Source organism: Melospiza georgiana, chromosome Z (genome assembly GCF_028018845.1).
Source record: "Melospiza georgiana isolate bMelGeo1 chromosome Z, bMelGeo1.pri, whole genome shotgun sequence".
Classification (NCBI taxonomy): Eukaryota; Metazoa; Chordata; class Aves; order Passeriformes; family Passerellidae; genus Melospiza; species Melospiza georgiana.
The window spans coordinates 52231987-52254244 of NC_080465.1; the positions used below are offsets into that span (position 1 = coordinate 52231987).

Consider the following 22258-nt stretch of genomic DNA (forward strand, 5'->3'; position numbering starts at 1 on the left):
GCGCTCTTCGCCCGGAATCCCGCCGGGCCCCCCAGCAGCGGCCCCTTTTCTCTCCCGTCACTATTTATAGCCCGCGGCCACCGAATGACCTTGGGCGGGCGGCTCGTCCCCCGCCATGCACCGTCCCCGCTCGGGGGACACCCCGCAGCCGCCACCTCCCGGACCGCTCCCGGGGCCCCTTCCCGGACCACCTGCCTTCTCCCGCACGTCCATCCCGCCACGCTCGCTCGCTCCCTCCCTCCCTCCCCCGCGACAGTCGGCGTGGCACCGCTGTACCTTCTCCCCAACAGCGGCTGGCCCCCACACGCACCAGGAGAATAAGGCGGTGCCGGCGCAGCCCCTCACGACGCGGCGCACACGCCCCGCACGGAGCCCCGCACACGCTCCTCCCGTAGCCCCGCACCGAGCCCGCACAGCCCCGCTCCACGGGCCTCCACAGAGAGCTCCGCGCACCGCCGCACTCGCGCACCGCCGCACTCGCGCACCGCCGCACTCGCGCACCGCCGCACTCGCGCACCCGCGGTGCCGCCGCCGCGGCTCCCACCGACCTTGGGGCGGGGCGGGGGCGGACCCGTGCCCGCCAACCCGGAAGGACTGTGGGGCACGCGGGGGTCGAGCGGTCGCGTCACGCGACGTCTGAGGGGCGGCGGCGCGGGGCTGCCGCGGTGCTGGCCGAGCCCGCGGCGCCGGCGGTGGCAGAGCGGGATAAGCGTGCCCGGCTGGCCGCGGCGCCGAGGCGAAGGTCGGGCTGGCGAGGAGACGTGCCGAAACGCGCGTGTTGGACGTGGGGCTAACGCCATAGCACGTAAGTGGTGTCCTCTTCGTTATTGTTACTTCTTAAAATGCGTGATAAAGCAGCGAGGTGTCGGAGTGGTAGGCGCAGTTCGGGAACAGAAGACGCGGAGCTGTGTCATCTTTGGGCATTAGGAGGAAATTCTTCACAGAAAGGGTGGTTTGATGTTGGGGTGGTGCAGTCGCCGTCCCTGGGGGTGTTTAAGGAAAGGCTGGACGTGGCACTCAGTGCCATGGTCTGATTGTCGTTGGGATGTTCCGTCATAGGCTGGACTCGATGACCTCAGCGGTATTTTCCAACTTAATCGATTCTGTGATTCTATAGCTGTTGAAATAATACATGGCTGGATGAAGAGTACATGGGGTTGGAGAGGCAGTTCCATAGGACAGCCAGCCACGCTGCCCATTGCCTCCATGCATTGTCTTCACACAGTCCTGCATATGTTGTCTCACTTCACATGATCTGTGGGTTCCGTGTATGAGGCGTATTTTGGTTTGCTTGTTGTTTTTTTTTTAATTTACTGAAGTCTGTGTAGCTGCTCATGCAAACTACATGTTGCTGGAGATGACACAGCTTCCAGACTTGTAAACGGTGACTTAGCAAGTGAAGTAAAGCACTGAAAACATGAGAGTTATCCTGAAAATAATTAATAGGATTTTCTACTAATAAACGTTCATTACTTTTGTGCTTTTAAATAAGCTTGTGTGAAATCTCTAAAGCTTTAGAGCTACAGATTATGCCTGTGGTTTATGTTTTGGGCTCAATGACTACTGACTCCTACAAAAACATGCCTTATCAGTATGGTAGCGATTGGAATAATTCCGGCTAGTAACAATAGATTACAGTTCAAAAGCTAGAGCCTGCCCTCTCCTGTTTTTTTCTAATTAGAAATACATTATCAGCATTAAAAAAAAAGTAGACCAAATAAAAATGCCTGTGTTATGAATAGTGACGAGGTTATGGTGTGCGACTTCTTGGCACCAGGCACTGAAGGTGTGTATGGATTTAGTTGTTAACTACATTTTAAATTATTTGGTAGTACACTTAGGACAAAGCAGGTATCTCCTAGTGACTGCCTAGAAGTGTTCATAATTGTATTTGGTGAAAGTTTTAATACAGTCATTGGGTGCTTAGGTTAGGTCTGTCTAGTTTAGTGATCTCAGGGGTTCTGCTGTGTGGCCTCCAAGCCTTGAAGTAATTCACAGGACTTCAGCTACTCAGGCCAAAACCTTCTAAGCATAATGTTAAGCAATCTAAAGGGGTATACTGATGAGGGCAGTATTTGGGGCTTGTTATTTTGGAATTAACTACCTGATTATTTTTCTAAATTTTGTTTTAGGTGTCTACACTGGGGAGAGGAAATTGGGTTCCCAACCAAACTCAACGGCGTTCATGCAAACTTAAGTAGTGCATCTCTAAGAAAAATATGGATTTGGGATCACATTCCACTTTAAATGGTAAGCAGTTGCCAAATGGTTATTAAATTAATATAACATAAAATGTCTGCTATGTGAAAAGAATTCACATTTATGTCCAAAGGTGAAAACTTGTCTTGTTCCATAACTTAAGGCACTCAATTCCTCTTAGGTGTAAACTTTAAAAAATGAGATTTGCTAACTTGAAAGATTGGCATATTCAAAATTGGCATATTCTCCATTAGAATATAATGATGGAGATTTTAATTTTTCTTCACATCAATGTAAGCTTTTCATTCTCCTCCTGGCAAGGCAAAATCTACAGATGCGGACAGAGGTCACAATATAGGCATTAAAACTGGTGCTGATAACACAAGGACACTGAATATTTTTAATGGAGAAATTTAGTAGATAATTTGTGATCTTTAAAGAATTGGTAATGCTGCTTAAATTAGTTTTGACAATGGTTTACACAAGTGAATTATTATAATGGTTTTTTAAGACTCATTCAAAACATCCTGCATTGGCTCACATTCCAATTGCAGAGTATAGATTTATTAGTTTACCATTCTATATTTCCAGAAGGGTTGCCTAGGAACAGTTTCCCCATGAGCCTCATTAATTTTAACTTGTGACACCTTTAATGTCTGGCCATCTTTTTATCTTGGCAAAAATCAGTCCAATTCGTGCCTTGGGGAGCTAACAAATATTTTATACCCTGCCCCTCCCCTGTTAATAATTGAAAATGGTAACATGTAATAATGAACCCAATAGGAACCTGACTTCTAAAGACACCATTTTACAATCAAATTGGATTTTTTTAAATACAAGACAGCACTATTGTAATATTTTAATAATGTTTCATACATACTCACCTATTTTTTTCACCCCTTCATAGTGGTAAACAGAGCGGGAACCAGTGCCACACAATATTGGGATTTTTTTTGTGGCAGGAACAAGTGGCAAGGACAGCACAGACCAGACTGTTCAGGGAGACAAAATATAAACTCCCTCAGCATGATCAGCTGAGGTGGATTTGTGGCACACCAGATTACACTTGCCCTCCCCATCTTGAAAGCTGATTCTGATACAGAGTTTGCAAAACAACGAGAGAAAGACTTTGGAATGAAATTGAAGAAGAGTAGATTAATTAAATTGTAAATGGATATGTGAGTTGAACCGTTCTCAAGTTTATGTAATAATATTAGGAAAAATGCATTACATGAACCATGTTCTTCAGTTGGTTCCTACTGGTGTGGAAGGTGGTTGTTAAACATTAAATCAGAAGAGCATTTGTTATCACATCATGCATAAATTATAAATGAAAATATATTTTTTCTGAACCACCATCGTTTCATTAAATAGCCCTAACCGTACACTAATATGGTCGTGTTGGAGGCTTAACTTTATGGGGTTAAATTTAAAATTTCGCCTGTAGCTTTTCCATCCCTCTCTGGTGTAAACATCTGTGTATGCACAGCGTGGCGTGATGCACCTGTGGCTGCAGGTCTCTCCTGTTGTAGCTGAAGCCTTGGCCCTGCCACGGTCACCTCGCCCCGCTCGTTACCGTGGAGATGCAGTCGCAGGGAATACGGTGCCTTTGGAAACGCTGTTTCCAGGCTGCCGCGGCTCGGGGCGGGCGCGGCCATCGCGACGCTGCGCGGGGTGAAACCGAAAGTGCGGGGTCGGGGCGGCCCCGCGTTCCGCCCGCCTCCCGCGGCCCGCCCGCCCCGCTCCGCTGCGCGGCGCCCCTCCCTCCCATGAGCGCCCGAGCCGCCCGGCCTCAGCATGTCGGAGAGTTTCAACCGAGCGCCGGGTGCCGGCCGGGGCCGCGGGTGTGGCGCGCCGGAGAGCGGCGGCGGGGCCCGGCCCGCGGGCAGCGCGTCCCGCGGCTCGGGCTCGGCTGAGGAGCAGCAGCACCAGCCGGGCGGCCTCTTCCCGCAGCAGGAACCATTGCGGCCTCCGAAGACGGCGCCCCTGGGCACCGGGATGGCAGGTACGGGCTGCTCTCCCCGCTCTTTCTTTTCGCGGGGCACCTGCGCAGCTCCCCGCCCGCCGCAGGGGCACCGGCACCCGCCCTCGGGAGCGTGGTCCCGTTCCCGGGTGTGCGATGCGGGCACCGCGCTGAGGCCGGGTCAGTCTGGTGAGCCCTGGGCCCGGCGGACACCTGGGTGACTAGGGAGGGGTAAGAGGAACAAAACCAAAGAGAATCATGTGATGCACTGTGCAGTCAGCTCAGCACCTGCTGACCGATGCCCAGCCTGTCCCTCAGCAGCCATTGACAACTCCTGGCCAACTCCCCCCCTGGTTTATATACTGAACGTCACATTCAGTGGTACGGATTATCCCTTTGACCAGTTCGGGTCAGCTGTCCAGTCTGCTGCCTCCCTGCTTCTTGGGGTTTCCCATGCTCACCATCACAGCATGGGAAACCCATGTTATGGACACTTGCCTCATACTGAATCCAAAACACAGTGCTGTACTAGCTAGCAAGAAGAAAATTAACTCTATCCCAGCTGAAACCAGCATACTGGGTTATGGACCTGGACCAGGTAAAGGATGTTGTATTGCAGCTGCTTGCAATACTCTCTGTCCTTTCCCCTCTTTTGTGCTCCCACATCTGAGTGTACTTTTTTATCCATCTGTTAATCTGACTGCAGATGGTCTCAGCCTTCCCCCACTGAAGAATTCCAGTCTATTTGCAAAAAAATAAACCCAACCCAACAGTAACACAAAGCAATGTTTGTTGGTCACCTTTTTCAGGTAGGTATCAGGTTCTGTTTTCAATAAGCTTATGAGCTAGTCTGTAAAGAGTGGTTTGGAAAATAGTGTTTTAAAAACACTTCAGTTGGATGTTGTGGCACGTGGTATATAAGAACAAGAATAGCCAAGGGTCCTTTCAGCATTTTGTTGAAAATAAGTGTTGGTCAAAATCAGTCATGTCTGTCATTTATTGACCTTCCAAATGTATCTTGTATCTGTATCTGAAATCAATGAAAAATCACAGGATAATCAGATAAGCAGATTTACTAGTTGCATAGGTTAACTTAGATAATGTGTTTACATGGAAAATAAGGTTTTTTTCCCTTCTTCCGTTTTTTTTTTTTTGTTCATCTGCACAAGACCACTGTTTACTTTCCATCATGTAGAAAGACATGTGGAGTGTGCTTAAATGAATATCCACACCTAAGAATAAGCAAAAAAACCTATGTATTTAAAGGAAGTATATTTATAGAAAAACCATACTTTAAGTTTAATATATATATATGTTTTCTGTGTCAACTCTGTGTGAATACATACTAATTTAGTGATTTTTAAGACAAGCTGTTAACAAAAATTTTTCAGAACATCTGCAAAGGACGGGAATTCCATCTGGATCTCAAGACAAAGTTTCTGTTCTTGATTCTGCACCAGAAATGACTGAACCTCAGTTAGCTGTGGATCCTGTAGCAACATCAAACTTGTCTGCTAAAGCACCTGAATTTTATCCATCAGGTTACAACCAGAACTTCAATCAGAATTTTACAGTGAGTGTTTTAACTTCTTTAGTATTCAAATTAATAATATTCTTGTATTCAAATTAATAATATTTTCTTGAAATCTTTTATGTCAGATAATTTGAATTCTGTATTTGCTAAAGTATTGCAAATATTCTGAATATAACCTCCAGAGTTGCAGCCAGGATGCTAAGTGATATTGGGTGAATATTATGATGCACATGAGCACCTCCTGCTGTGAAATATTTTGCCAAAGCTTGTTGCAGATAACCATATTCCTTTTTGACTACACCAGGCATTGGTTGCATTCAGTATGAGAGTAAGCTGTTTTTTTGGTGACTACCTCTGTTGTAGTTACATCTATACTGCATTTTAAATGAAAGTGTAGCTTCACTCTTATGCAGAATTCACAGGGAGAGAAAGCTTGAACTTTAGGTTCTCTGAGCGCAGGCTTTGCCTTTCCTGAATTTCCTGCGCCACAGGTACCATTCCTCATGACTGCCTAAGCTAGTGTAGCATCATGTGTCATCAGTGGTGTTGTATCACCAAAGGGCAAAAAAAGTTAACAGTTACCTACCAACACACCTAGTAAGAAATGTATTTCCAGCCAGACTCAGATCAGTTTGTAGATGCGTTGTGTAGTAAACAGAACAGGTACTTCTGTTTTCTGCTCCATTGTCTTCCATGTTACTGCTTCTGTAACTCTACTCCAGGGAAGATGTCTGTGAATTCTTGGTATATCCTTTTGTTATGCAAACAGTCAGACAATGGTACTATATCTAAACAGATGGGAACTTTTACAATTACAATCAAGTGATTAAAAAAAAGAGGGATACTGAGTCAAATTGGTTTTTTTGATAACTGGTAGAAAAACACCTCATTTGAATGCTGAATATGGTGGTTTGGTATTCTGAAGTCTTTTCCTCACCAGTAAAATTGATGTTACCTTAGTGTTACCCACTTTGCCTGTTTACTGAATGTAATTACTGTCCTATATAATAAACCCCACAGCCAATACACAATATCCAACTGTTAATGCCAGTGTGAACGTGTTTTGGTGAATTGATAATCTAGGAAAAAAAAAATAACTGCTTTGCCCCACCACTGTTACATGTTTTCTGTAAATAAAATGTTTCAGTTTCAAGACAAAGAAAAAACCCAAACAACCTTTCCAATAGCATACATAGCGCACTCTTGAAACTGCAAAGTTTCAATGCCAACAATGTTGCTTTTCAGCTGTTTTGCAAAAACACACAAGCATGTGGGAGTGCCTGGTTGCTATGTTGTTGGAATATGCTATGAATGTGACTCATCTATTAATAAACTACCTCTGAAAATGTTAGCAAAACTTATTGCAGGGACTTTAATCTAATTAGAATATGATACGCTGTGGTGGTTTGACCAGGAAGAAGTGGGAATTCTGGGATGCTGTGGTCAAACCAATGGGTGCTCGGATTTTGATATTGGCACCTGGTGTGGCCAGTGGGGTTCGGACCCACCTCTGAGAACACACCGGGGTTAAAAGCAGAGCTGCGGCCCTGGGAGGCTCTCTTGGGACTTCGGCAGGAAAGAGGTCGGATCTCCCTCCCCCGTCCAGCCGCTGCTGCTGCTGGGCCGGGGAAGGGCAGCCATGCGGTAGGCCTGGGGCTGGACAGAGATGGGGGTGAGGAGGCCCTTGAGGATGGAAGGGTGGAGGAGCACCAAGAGACATCAGGCAGCCAGGGGAGAGAGAGAGGGAGAGCCGGCGATGACGGAATGCGATAGTAGCCGGCCCAGGAGGAGAAGGGGGGGAGTGCAGTGAGAAGGTGCCCGACCAGAGTGGCAGTGAGTGTGGGAGTGCCAGAGCTCTGGGACAGACAGAGACTGAAATTTTTAACCCTTTTTCTTACATGACTGGGACCTTGCAAAAATGCTGATCCTCCTCAGAGCTGAATAAGAAGAAAGATAGGAAATGAGATAACCAAGAACTAGGCCTGAGGGACGTGGAGAAGACCAGCTGAGTGGGGAGAGATGATTGGAGTGGCCTTTTGGCTGGACTTTTCTTATGTGGCCATAGACTGAACCATTTTTTTCCTGTGACACAGAGACTTCATTTAGGGGGAGGCAGTGCCTCAGAACCAGAAGGGTTCATTGTGGGGACCCCTCGGCCCCAGGGGGTGGAAAAAAATGGGGGGACAGATGTCCCAAAGCAGAGACTGTGCCTTTTGGAGTGAGACAAGGCATCCTTAAAAGATAACCCTAGAAGCAGCTCTGGTCCATGCACAGTGGTGAGAGCACTGGGATGGAAGGGAGATGTCTCAAATGGCAAAAGGACTTTCCGGGAGGTGCTGAGTGACATGGAAGCACACGAGGTTACAACGTGTTTCCAGGGGAAGCCTATGGTGCAAGAAGGACTCCTCTCCTCTTGATGAACTGAAGTTTGAGTATTCTAAAGGGTGGTGCCAGACTGGGCAGTTGGTGATTTGGGGGAATGAATCGGATTGGGAAATTTTGGTGGTGGGGAGGAGGAAAGTGTTTTTGGTAAGGTTTTCAATTTTTTTCCCTTATAGTTTTTTTTTTCTTTTCTTGTAGTTTAGGTAATAAAATTTTCTTTATTTCTAAGCTGGAGCCTGCTTTGCTTATTCCTGGTCACATCTCACAGCAGACACCAGGGAGAGAGTATTCTCATGGAGGCACTGGCTCTGTGCCAGGCCCAAACCATGCCATACACATAAAGCAGTGGTGTTTTTCTTTCATTCTTCACTATTAGAAAATCTGTTGTTTTTTTAGTTTAGTATCTGAAGTAATTTTATATACTGGGCTCACTTGTCATAAAAATAAAAAATTTAGCACACTTTAGAGTTACACTGATTTTGGGCATGAGTTTCAAAATTTGAATCAAAACAAAGTTTTGAGATACTTCTTTTTTTACTTTAATTAGTACTTAATAGGTTCCATTTGTAAAGATTCCTGAATTTTTAGATCTGAAATATTGTATTTCTGTCATGAAATGCACAGTTGTTTTGCAATAGCAAAATAACATTTATTATTTTAAAAATAGTGTTGATTTCTTGTTTGACTATGCACCATTATAATTATTGTGTCTGTCCATGTAACATTTGCTATTAAGTCAGTTAATTTCCAGTCTTTCCAGTTTTTGATGCTCAAAACTATCAATTACCTGTGAAGATGGTTTAAGGAGTACAGCTTATAAGGTTTTGTAGAATTTTCAGAAAAACTTTACTGGGACTTTGAAGAAAGCCCTCTATGGAATTCTCTATTTTCATACAGAGTCTGACCCATAGAAATTGTAGTTGTCTGCTCCAGAGCTAGCAACTAGATAGGTTTGAATTGCCAGTAGGAAACACCTGGTTTGTTCCTTGGAATGGCTGTATGATAATAATATGGCTGTCACTCCATCAGATGGGCATAATGATATTCTTACTTCATAGCTTTAGGAATGAGGTTTTTGTTGTTTTAGGGTTCCACAATCCTTCCCTCCCACTTTTTTCTTTTTTAACTTCTGTAATTTCCATCAGAAGACCAAGCATGAGAGTGCCACTTAACCTCATTCAGCATGAATAGAGGTTTTTAGTTTTGAACTTGGATTTGCAATAACTTTATTGGAAACTTGTTGAGTTCATTTAACTGAAAGGACAAAAAGCTTGTTCCTAAGAAATCTGAAGAAAAATCAAGAAGTTGTTATTAGTGACTAAGTTCATATGTGGAAATATGAATTTAGTAGATAAAGGAAAACAGCAATCAGTATATATTAAGAAACTGAGTAAGAGCAGATTTGTCTCATGAATCTTTGCTATAGACTTTATCTTTTTGTATATCAGAGGAGTTCTAGCACCTATTTAGCTTTCTACCCTTCTGTATGTAAACTCATGAACTGACATAAAAGATGAGGAAAACCCATAATCTTTTCATCAGTTACTCTTTTGTTGTGAATAATCCAGGACCCCATGCTATAGCTATCAAAGATTAGAGAAAGAAATTGGAGCACTGACTTAATGGAGTAATTATTAAAATTAAGAGAAAATCTCTAGTTTACTTTTGTGGCTTTAAATTATAACTTTGTAGTGATGTGTAATCTTACAGGTTTCTGTTAGCCAACTCCTCTTGAAAAATAATCAAGAGCCATTTGCTTTGTTTTCCTTGGGTTCATACATTGCGTGGTTCTATGTTTATGTTAAATTTTAAAATCTGACAATGAGATGTGCAAGTACTTTATTTCTAGAAGCTAAATTTAATTGGATTTTAAGAAATCAATTATAAATAATTTTAATAAAGTTGTATATTTCTGAATTTCCAGAGTACTCATTTTTCTCTCCCATTTGTTCAGTTCCCTGAAACCTAGACTTTTGAAGTTGCATATATAGTACATGTAGATGAATATAGTGCAGAGTTTAATTCTGTGTTTAGCCTCATAATTATAAACTGAAGATAAGAGTATACAACAGGGACACTAGTACACCAAATGGCACCTGGGATCCCTTACAACACAAGGATGTTCTCTAAGACTGGATTCTTGCCAAGTGAGTGTGAGAGGATGATACCTTCCTCTCTGCTGAAGGAGGACCTTGTAACAATCTGATGACTGTCAGAAGGAGCAGCTTCTTTTACTAGCTACAGCAATTGCATGCTCTGCAGCCTGGCTGGAGAGTTTTTTGGAGAGATGCTAGTTCAGCTGTATGTGATTCAGCTGCAGTAGCTGCACAGTAATAGTTCTGTGGAACAAACTAGTTTTAATTTTATTGTACAGAACTCCTACTGGCCTATTTGAAATTGCCTTATAAATGTTGATTTTCTTTAGTGAAGCAGAGTATGTGGCAAGTCATACATAGGCCTGTTAGCCTTTACTTTTTGGATTTGTAAGCTCCAAGCCATTAGAATCATAGAAAACTTTAGCTTAGAAAGGACCTTTGAAGTGCCCATGCTCCAATCCTCAGGTTGTCAAAGACTTTATGTAGTAATAATTTTCCTTTATTTCCATAAACCCATATTTTTTTCATGTTTCTGGTGGGCAACATTAAGTTATTTAGCATTTAGTGTTACTAACTGGCATATCTTCTAGGTAAATATATTTTACCTCTGTTACACTGATGTATGTCCCACCTCACTAACTTATGACATGTCTGAATGATTTTGGAAAGTCTGCTTTTTTACCCACACATTCTTCACAAGTCATGCAAAAAATATCAAGATGTGATTTTCAACAATGTGTATCTTGTCTTTCTCATAGCTCATGCCCAGCAAGAAATTTTTCACAGATCCGTATTGCTTCTCAGTAGAGGAGAGATAGGCATTTAGAAGACAAAGAAATTAAAAATCCCTATTAAGGGAGTAGAAGGGGAGGGGGACAATATAGTTACAAACCTTGTCAATATATTTATGTACATTAAGTAAAGAAAAAGTGCTTTATTTTAGCTCAGCTTTGCTGTGGATACCCTTTAAGCATTTTTAAATGGTGGAACAGTTGAGAATTCTCATTTTCTTTACATTACTCTTATGTCTTGAATTGCTAATTGTAAGTCATATTTTTTAGAAGTGCCACTTCAGGCTCCTGCTTGCTTTTCTGAAATATATGAGGTGATTTACACAACCTGTTGTGTAGTGTGACAAAGTTATTTATTTGGACTGTGTTACTACTAGTGACATCACGAAGGATGCTACTTTCTTTTCTATTCTCTTGATATACCTGCATTATAATCATCTGGAACAGTGTTGACTTTAGGTGCTCTCACATAGATTCATTTCTGAACATACAAAAATTCTGTTTCATCAGTGGGAGCATAAATATCAATAAAGTGGTACTGGGTAGCCCCTCCTCTGTTTAGAGAGCAGTTGTGTTTACTGTCTTGTCTGGTTTTAAACCTCAGTAGCTGTAAATTAATGCAATTCAATTTGAATAGCTTCATTTCATGCCTCGTAATCTTTAATCTTTTGCCAAGGGATAAAAATACTCTGACTTTAAAATAGCAGTTTTCCTGATTATACTTCTTACATGGGAACGGTACTGTGTATTTATTATATTTCTCTAATTACTCTTAACTTCTGCATATTTTTGGAGCACTATACACACTATCTAAGCCCAAAATACTTTGTTTCAAATTTTCCCTTCTTTTTACTTCTATGGTTCATAAATCCACAGTACAGTACCAGGAATGGGTGTTGAGCCTCAGTTTGGTAGTTCTACCCTTAACAGATAAACTTGGTTTGTTAGTTAATCTTGTAACCAACTTGGGAAACTTATTTATTTTTAATCCATTTTTCATGTATTTTACTGGGAGACCCTAATGTCTGTAAAAATACTTTGCCTGGTTCTTAAGGTGATTGGAGGTTTCTGAAGTCTGTACTCCAGGAGGTGTTGGGGGTCTGTGCTCTGTAAAAATGTTGAAGTGAACTGTGTAGTCCAGTATACAGAGACTCAAAACTCAGGGCTGTACGGTTATTTCTGGAGATAGAAGGTGTAACAATTCTGCAAGGTTGTTTTTAAGGAGTTGACATATTCTTTCACTTCTACAGGATTCTTCTTTTGAAGATAGATGTGATGGCTATCTGACTCTGGCAGAATACGTGCAAGACTTCCTAAATCACCTCACGGAACAGCCAGGTTGTTTTGAAACAGAAATAGAACAGTTTGCTGAAACACTGAATGGCTGGGTTATTGCAGATGAAGCTTTACAAGAGCTTGTTGAACTCATCTATCAGCAGGTAATGTATTACAAGATGGACATTATGCCTCAGTTACCCAGTGTCCAAGATAGGCATTCCAGAATTTGTTACATTATTGTATCAATGTAGTAATTTAATGATTGATATTTTTCCCCTTTAGACTGAAATATATAGGGAAGGATTTTGCTCAGTAAATTGAAATGGTAGCTCAGATTTCGGATGCCTAAATTGTATACATTTTCCCAGTTTGCTGTTTCCTTTGTTCTATGTTTGTTTCTCCTGGGTAACATACTACATTTGAAATTATGCTACTTAATTAAAGTATTTTTATTTTTGTTAGTAAAGATTGAAGAAACTTATACAATATTGTACACTTTTATTATCTTGTGAAAAAAAAATCTTCATAGTCCTAAGACACTTTTAATTCCTAGGTATTTAAAAAAAATTAAATTCATACCTACTGTGCACACCATCTTTTGGGAAATACCTCCTTTCTGCCAGGCTTTTTCTTTATTTGAAATATACCTATTTCAGAACAGCATAATTGGAGAAAAGGAAAGCTCCTGTAAGGGTAGCTAGGTCCAGCCCCATTGATGGCCATGGAAATGAGGACAGAGACCTTGAGCTGAACTCTGCACTAATTGGGGGAGCCATTGGAAAGAACAGCTTAATATGTGTTGCTTAGCAAATGAGCTGCTGTTACTGTCTTTTAGGCTCGCTGCAGAAAAGGAAGCCATGCTTCTGGCTGGCTCTTCATTATTTGTTGTTATCCCAACAAACCTTTCATAGGTTTGTTGCTTACAAGTTCTACCTTGAATAAAAGTAAGAAAGCAGACTTTTACTTAAGTGAAGATACCTGCAGAATATTTTAATCTGGTGTATGTAGAAGTGGAATAACTGGTTGGCCATTGTACAGAATTGTAGAATATCAGGTTTCTCATTATTATACAGAATTAATGCAAATTTAATTGAGACCAGTTTAGTTAGACATGATGATCACCTGTGCTGCATTAGGCAGCATCATTTTACCCTTCTTTATTTGAACCCACAGAGGATAATTTATTGGAACAGAAAAAAGAGGATTTTATGCTATTTTTAACTTCCTGTATTTTAAATGCACTGACTTGCATTTAATAGAAGTCTTTAATGTTACCTCTTCCTCTCTGTCCCCCTTTAAAAGCAAAGCATTGGGGTTTACTGTGACTTCCTCAGCTCAGAAGTTCAACGTTAGTCTGAAAATTTTACATGAAAAAGTTACATGAAAAATAAATCTTAATGCTGAAAAGCTGTGTTAGTATCCACAAGCATCTGATTTTAGATATCTTATGTATCAGGCTAGCATAGTGTCTAAGCAAAGCCAACTATACTTATTATTTTTCTTTCTTGAGCAGAGACTCAAGCATTTGTCTCCTGTTTTTTCACAAAACAATTAAAATTGCTGTAACTTATAAGCATTTGCTTCAGTGATACAAATTTGACCCAACTAACTAGATTTACAGATGCTAGGTTTGTAAAGGAAATTACTGAAATGTAATAAACCCATGTCCTGTAGGGTCTTGCCTTCACTTCTATGTAAGGTATCTTAGCCTGTCTATAAATCGTAATTATATACTTATCGTCTTATTTATGTCTGAACAGAGTGAAGTGATAGTTCTTTTGTGACAGTCTTCCAAAAGCTGGACACTGAATTCATAGTTTAAGAACCTTTACTGTTGTCTAGTTAATGCAGTGGATTGTTCCTGTTACAGCAACTACAGTTTCCCAAGATATGTGTTGGTAGATTAGCCTTCATGCTTAGATTGTGACTTTTTTGAATTGGAGATAAAGTGGTATTACCAGCAATAATTGTTACAAGAATATGATTTTGCAGTGTAATGATTGATTATTAGGAAGATATTTTTTTGTCTGTGTGCTACACCAGATCATAATACCTAAAATTTAGTTATTTCCATGTTTGGTGCAACCACAAGTACAGACGAACTTAATAAGGAAGATAATGTTTAAAAATACAACTGAGATTTGAAGAATTTGTGTATGTGTTTGGATGTTAAAGTTCCTGTTTGCTGGCGGTTTGTTGGGTTGGAGTTTTTTTGTTAGGAAAAAGTATTGAAAAGGCTCACGTTATAAAAAAAGGGGTACCATTTCTAGTCAGAGCAACTGATTGAACCACAGCATCAAAGTCTTTTTAGTAGTTCACATGCCCCTTACTGGAAAGTGAATTCCATTTGTCTATCTTAATTACTTAAACTTGTTGTATTTTCCAGAGATACTTAATTTTTTTTCCAGCAACTCTATGCACGTAGAAGAATTATGTCTTTTTCTCTACCTCTGAGAGGTAGCTAGGTATAATTGCATTAGCAAGACTTTTTTTTCGGTTCCAACAGAAAAAAATGTTCCAACATGTGTTTTTTTCAAACATGTTGGAACAGCTCAAGCATGCAAACATATCTGTAGCACTGATAGATGATCAAGATGCAAAAAAATATTCAAAGATTATAACGCCAAAGGAGAAGTTTACTGAGTTCTTAGTACCCTCATTTTCTTTTGGACAGAGCAGGTGAAGTTATTTGCAACAGAATCTCTTTTCACTGAAACTGCATCTGAGAAATAATCTGAAATTCAGGTGTTGTTAGAGGAGGCTTGAAAATCAGTGAACAAAATAAATTTCCACCTCTTTAAAGTTTGAATTATCAGATTAAAATAGAAGATTTTTTACACAATATCATTCCTACCATGTTTTTTTTGCATGACAAAGGTGTAGATGTTCAACAGTAACAGGACTTGTTTTAGTTAAAAAAGGCGACATTGAGAGTGTTACTTGTAATGGTCTAGTCTTACTCTCTGATTCAGAAGTTTGCAATTCTGCAGATTGCTGGAGGATGTATGGGAGAAAGTATTTCTCTTTACTTGCCGTGCTCTTACACTCTTTCCTTGGATATTAACCATGACAAAAAGAGATTATGGAAAAAATAGCTTATAGACTGAAAGAAGACTATTTTTTATGATGTTGTTTGAATGTACTCATTGTTCCTTGAGAGAGTATGTGTTCTTGAAAAAGTGTCTTAATAACCACTGTTGATTTTTTTGTATAAGCAGTCTGTAAGTGGCTTTGAGACGCTCTTCAGTTGTAGGTCACAGTGCAGAAGTAGAGTTGTATGAAGACACGTAGCATAATGGTGGTTGTTTTCTTAGAGCCATAGAATTACAGTATAATGAACTTTTAAGTTCTGCTGAAGTGCATATATCAACATGCTGAAGCAATACAAAAGTGAACGTGGCAAATAGTAATTATTAATCATTAATTTTCTGCTCATGAGTTGTACGATCAATATTAAGCATGGATTTCAAAAAAGCTTTTAAAATATTTTCTGAGCCTAATCATTACGTTTATAAATAATTTATTTTTCCATTTTTATTTTGGAAGGCCACATCTGTCCCAAATTTTTCATACATGGGAGCCCGGTTGTGTAACTATCTGTCTCACCACCTAACCATTAGTCCACAAAGTGGGAACTTCCGACAGTTGCTGCTTCAAAGGTCAGTATCAGTCAGTTAAAGCCTTATTCTCTTCAGTTACATCTTTCTGGTATGTGTGTTAACTCCTTCTGTTGCATACGAAGAGATACTTATTTAAAATATTACAGAGTGAGGAGTATCAAAACACAGGTACACACTGGGTACTTAAAATATTTTAATATTTTTAAATACAAAAATAGGGCTCCATTTGAAGGTCTGTGTGATCTTTTGAATTCAGTATATTAGGCTGATCCCCAAAACAGTGCAAATTGGAAAGTTAATCTATTTTAAAAGTATACTAAATCTATTTATTTAAAAGTATAATAAATCTATTTTAAAAATATACTAAATGCACACATAGCTACTGTCCTTGTCCTTTGACTCTTGCCAGTACTTACCTAATTGTGGTTTTTTAATTAGTGCTTTGGATTTTTGCCTGGAATTGCTGTGTAAGGTTTATTAACTGATAGGCTAACTGACTTTGTATCTAGGAAATAGTTGTATAAAATCCAGAAGGATAATTTTTTTTCAGTTTCAGTTGTTGCAAATTTCTGGGGACTGCGCTTAATAATGATTAGACTTTGTAGTTGACAAAAATGCAACATTTTTCAATTGTTATATATCATCTCAAATATTACTGCATGACATTTGAAGGAGTACTGCTTTAGACACTTCGGAATTCTTTAGAAATTTACCTTTTGATTTTTGTTTGAAGACAGCTTTTTGTTTAAAGAACAGCATTCTAAGCTTCAGGTTTGCCTCTTATTTGAAAAGTTTTTACTTAATCCAGCAAAAGTGTGGTAAACTTACTGTAGTGCATTGCAATGGTCTTTTATCATGAGTGGAATGTTGTGGTTTAACCTGGCAGGTAGCTAAACGGCTTGCAGGCCCTCACTCACTTCCCCCACCCTCCCAATGAGATAGGCAAGAGATTTGGGGGCAGGAAAAGAAGTATTCACGGGTTGAGATAAAGGTATTTTATTGGGACAGAAAAGGATGTGGATATAATAAGGATGTGGTGATAAAAGAATTAGCATATAGAAAACAAGAGGCACACCATGCAATTGCTCACCACCCACAATGCCCTGAGAGTTCCTGAGCAGCGGCCTCCAGCAGCTTTCTCCCTGGTTTGTATGCTAAGCATGAGGGCACATGGGATGGAATATCTGTGGGGTCAGTGGTGTCTCCGCTCAGCTTCACCCCAGCCTCCTCACTGGTGGGCTGGGGTGAGAAGGAGAAGAGTCCTTGATGTAGTGCAAACACTGAGGCAAAAGCTAAAACCAGGGACTGCAGAAACTGAAAACACTAATTTTTCTCTCTTTTTTTGGTTGTTGTTCTCCTTTTTTTATTGTTGTTGTTTGTTTATTTTGTTTTATTCTTTCTTTCAACGTCATTGTTATAATTTTTTTTAACTGTGTGTTACTTTGTTACTTGAACACGAAAAGAATTCCCTGTTAATGTTGCATTTTTTGCTTCTTGGTTTTGAAGCAAACCCAATTGATAACATTAATGTTAGCACCAGATATTAGTTTAAAGTTGCTTATGTTTTGCTTGCTAATATGGATGAAATTGAGAGTGGGGAGGGTGTGTGCAGATAAACAACCTAATAATGCGACCGCAAAGAGGTCATCTTCTGTTTCTCAACTAAGTCTCTACCTGAAACTTTGTATTTCAATTCTTAAGATTTTCCAGTTTCTCCACTTTTTTTCAGTCCATTGCACAATCATTCAGAATACGTTAAAATTTGTCTGGGTTTCCTTTTATCTCAAATATTTTTAATTTTGTTTTTGTACTGTTATGTAAACTTGTGTGGTTTGGCACAGTTGCTAAATACTAGAAAAATTACTTCACTGCCACAGTATGTTAATCTTTTTTTTTGTATTTATATTTAAATTACAGAGTCATAGAACTATTGGGTTGGAAGAGGCCTTAAAAATCATCTAGTTCCAAACCCCTCTGCCATGGGGAGAGAACCTTCTGCTAGACCAGGTTTCTCAGAGCCCCATACAGCCTGGCTTTAAACACAGGGATGGGGCCTCCACAGCTTCTCTGTGTGGAACCTGTCTCGGTGCCTCACCACAGTCACAGTAAAAAATTTCTTCCTAACATCTAGTCTAAACCTGTCCTCTGTTAGTATGAATCCATTTCCCTCTGTCCTGTCACTACATGCCTGTGTGGAAAGTCCTTCTCCTGCCCTCTTTGGGGTCCCTTTTGGGTACTGGAAAGTGCTACAATGTGTCAGGGATTCCTTCTCTGCTCCCTGCTGAGCAGTCCCAGCTCTCTCAGCCTGTGCACACGGGAGAGCTGCTCAGGGCCTGTGATCAGCTCAGTGGCCTCCTCTGGTCTCACTCAATATGTTTGTGTCCTCCCTGTTCAGTGGACCCCAGCTCTGGACGCAGTGCTTCAGGTGGGCCTCAGCAGAGCAGAGGGGCAGAATCCCCTCCCTCCCCTGCTGCCCATGGGGCTCTGATGCAGGATACAGTTGGCTTTCTGGGCTTCAAGCATGCACTGTCATATTGATCTTCTCATCACACCCCCAAGCCCTTATTGGCAGGACTGCTTTCAACTACTTCCCTGCCTAAGCTGTTCTTATTGCTTGGGATTGCCTTGACCCATATGCAGAACTTTACACTTGAACTTCATGAGTTGCACAAGGCCACCTCTCAAGCCTGTCAGGGTCCCTCTTGTTTGCCATCCCTTCCCTCTACAGTGTCACTTAACATCGCTCAGCTGGGTGTCATGAATTATGTATTACTGTCACTTAACATGGCAAGATAAAGAATTAATGAAATAAGTGTAAAGGCATCTAAGACAATGTGGTAAGCACCCTGAAGAAGGGAACGTGTCTACTTCATTTCTTTGGGCGTTGGCTCCCTGTATTACTGTTGCACATCCTGGACCCATATTCAGTTGTAAAAATTGTGTAACTATTAATTTCTACATGTTGTAAGTTGTTCTATTTAATTTTGCTGCATCAGATATCTCAGTGCTTAAAGACCTAATCATGTAATCATATGTGTTTCTCTAAAAGGATGCAAATCCACTGTTTCTTTGTGAAGGCCTCTTATTCCCTTCACAGATCATAGATCCCAGCTTTCAGCTTGTAACAGTTTTCATGCAGTTCGTAAGTTCTCAGCATTCCTTTAAATGAGTAGCATGTTACATTTGTTGGAATGGCTACCGATGGTGTAATTGTGCTTTGATTTTTACAGGTGTCGAACAGAGTATGAAAACAGAGATGAAGCTACTAAAGGGGATGAGACTACTAGAAAACAATTTCATGCCTTTGTGCTGTTCTTAGCTGAACTTTATCTTAACTTAGAGGTAAGAAGAGGGTCAGCTGTCATGTGGCTCTTCATACATTTTTTGGTGTGTGTAGGTAAACACTGAAGTGGACTATAATTTGAGGTGTTTTTCCAAAGGCAGAGGGCAGTAAAGTAAAAGAACTTTAGAACAGTTTCATTATGATGGATATGTCCAAGAAATATATAAACAAAAAAGGACAAGATCATTAGAAGAGAAATGTATAAAAATGAAAATGTAAGAATTTGTGGGAAGAGCCAACGACAAACATCTTTGAAATGAAGCTTTTATTTTCTTTTTTACTGGCAAAACCCCTAGATGGCTATACTTAACCAATATATTAAATGTTATTAAATGCCTAGCAGAAGCAGATCAGGATGAAAAACATGTAATTTTTTTCAGTATTCAGGTGCTAATAAGAGGTGTTAACAAACACCTGAGGCAGATGTGAAAATCCTCAAAATGAGGAATTAAAAATGCACACTTTTAAAGGTACTTCTTCTGATTGTTGAGTCATTGGTGCATGCAGTCTTGTATTTAGCAATTTCATGCATCTGGGATATGTTCAAAAATGTGTACAATTTTTTTTATTTTTATGCCTATGCATTCACCAAGTTCACTTCCTGCTGTAGCGTAGTTAAAAATACACATATAACTTGATTGTTTCAGTGGTTTGATTTAAGCAAACACTATAAAAATGTTTGGCTGGCATGAGGAAGATCCTTCTCTAACTCTTCCATTTCTGGACCGTAAGTGGTCCTTGAAATCTACTTTTCACTTGCTAGATGAAAACAATGAAGATTTTCAAAGACTTTGGGACAGGGGAAGTTGTCCGTTTGTGGAGTATACCATAGTCATTGGAGCATACCTTTTGGTTTTAAACCATTTTCTGTAATTTTTTCATTATATAAAGACTGCTTTCTAGAACTAAGCTACCACTGCTGTAGAGAATAGGCAATGCAGTGTGGAAAAGAGCGTGAGGTTCTGGGAATTTGGTAATTTTTGGACCATTAGGCAGGCACTTGATAGCTTTTCTTATTTTAGCAGAGAAACAAAATTCTAGACATGAATTGTTATGCCAGAATTGCAAGGAAATTACTCAGTAAGTTTTCCACTGACACTGAGCTGTGTGGTGTAGTCCATGTCCTGGCAGAAAGGGATGCCTCCCAGAGGGACCAAGACAGGCTTGGGAGGTGGGACCATGCAAACAAGGTCAAGTGCAAGTACTCATCTGGGCCAGGCACAAATACAGGCTGGGTGGAGAATCAGTCAGAAGCAGCTTTGCTGAGAAGGGTTTTGGGTGTTGGTGGATGAGGACCTCAGCATAACATGCATCAGAAGATGTATGGCCAGCAGATTAAAGTAGTTGATGACCTGAATGATATTTAAAGTCCCTTCCAACCCAAACCATGCTGTGATTCCATAAAAGTCTGTGTTCTAAAATGGTTACAGTATTTGGCATATAGATGTCAACTATATTGATCACAAACCAAATAATACAGCATTCAAGAGAGAAAATGTGCCCAAATTAATTTCTAAGCATTTTAAATATTGGGGGGTTTCTTATATGTTTTGCAGATTAAGGGAACAAAGGGACAGGTTACACGGGCAGAAATTCTTCAAGAAGGCCTTCGGGAATTACTGAATGCACTCTTCTCTAATCCTGTGGACAGTAATTTGATATGTGCAGTGAAACTGCTGAAGGTGAGACAGTAGTTTTAAAAGGAAAAAAATCATGTTTTTTAAACTGCCTAGCTTTAATATAGGGAATAGTTGGCTAAATTGCAAATGAGAAAGTATTTACAGGGGTTTATGCTTTACAGCATTAGCAGAGCAAACTACTATTTTTGTTTTCCTTAGTACCATTAGGAAATTGAGCCAGGAAAAAAAGTAACAAGATGCTCTAAAAATAAATTCAAGGCCATTTGTGTACAAATGAGCAATAGAACTGAAGTTGAGGTGCCAACAAATAAATTTTTCCTCTAGATCTCATTTTGCTGCTTCTGGTGTAGGAGAAAACTGTAACATGTCTGAATGAATTGTGATATCTTAGGTATGCTCTGTGTTCTGAAGGACACCTGGCCATTGGGGTCTGCCACTTTTTGTGGCAAAAGGTTCTTAATATCTCTTTCTTCCTTCTGTGCTATGTCATTACTATTGTAGAAATATAGAGATTTCTCTTTCATGTGGAAAATAAACCTCTTTGCTCATAACCCATAGCTTTTCTTGTAAAATTGTTAGCCTCTATGTAGGAGAAACTCTTATCTTCACTAGGTATCATTATACTTGTAGTTGGGAAAACAGTTTAAAATAGGAATGAAGGTTAAATGCTAAACAGTATTTTCCTGAAGATTTTTGGTTGGCTTGGTTTTTTTCCTCATTCCTTACCCTTCCCTCATACTCCACTGCTTCTCAACCTGCTCTATCTTGAATTTCATTTCTGACAGTTTCTCTTGATACCATAAACAAAGACTAGGGAAAACAGATTTTTGTAATTTAAAACCTTCATTTGACGTTTGGATGTTTAAGGAGGTTGCTTCACAGCAAGCGTGAGATTGTGCCCAGTGAGCACATTCACTCCTGTGGTCAGTCCTTATGTTGTCAGTGCTTCCCTGAGGCAAGGCCCACTGAAGAACCTTTTTAAGGAGCAGTACACAAATCAGGAAGCTTTACAGTGCAGTAAAGAAGAAAAGAAGAAAACCAGTTGTCTAAATTGTTTTATGACAGATTGCTATGTCTAAACGGTGTTACAGAACAGACACTCTTTCTTTTCATGCAAATGTTTTCTGATGTTACATAGTATCTACAAATGTTGAGTATATACGTAGCTAGACTGGCCTGCCTCATGAAACCTTAGCTTCACTACTGAAGCAATAAATGTCTCATTTTGTCTTTTCCATTTTATACAGTGATAGATACAGGTTTTTCTCTGTTTGCTGTGCAATATGTTTTTTTTAATTAATCTTAATGCTATTACCTAATTATCCAGGATTAAGGTGAGACCACTGTGGGATACTATGAATGTCAAGCAAATGCTTACCAATATACTTGCTTTTCTCTTGGGATTTTATCCT

General features: G+C 40.2%; 2 protein-coding genes across 4 annotated transcripts in view; one reads left to right on the plus strand and one right to left on the minus strand.

Moving 5' to 3' along the window:
- The window catches only part of NNT (nicotinamide nucleotide transhydrogenase), a 42736-nt gene extending 42354 nt beyond the window's left edge, over positions 1-382 (minus strand). Inside the window, exon 1 of one of the 2 annotated variants that reach the window (XM_058043551.1) lies at positions 311-382. The gene's annotated coding sequence lies outside the window, so the exon portion shown is untranslated. The other variant, XM_058043552.1, reaches the window with a different exon arrangement.
- A 274-nt stretch (positions 383-656) lies between these two features.
- PAIP1 (poly(A) binding protein interacting protein 1) overlaps positions 657-22258 on the plus strand; it is a 28460-nt gene continuing 6858 nt past the window's right edge. The window contains exons 1-7 of one of the 2 annotated variants that reach the window (XM_058043848.1): positions 657-805; positions 2133-2250; positions 5554-5735; positions 12216-12404; positions 15790-15902; positions 19094-19205; positions 20763-20888. In XM_058043848.1, the coding sequence (XP_057899831.1) occupies positions 2220-2250; positions 5554-5735; positions 12216-12404; positions 15790-15902; positions 19094-19205; positions 20763-20888 (753 nt within the window). In that variant the 5' untranslated portion in view covers positions 657-805; positions 2133-2219. Of the gene's footprint in view, positions 806-2132; positions 2251-4121; positions 4205-5553; positions 5736-12215; positions 12405-15789; positions 15903-19093; positions 19206-20762; positions 20889-22258 lie in introns of those variants that run through there. The other variant, XM_058043847.1, reaches the window with a different exon arrangement.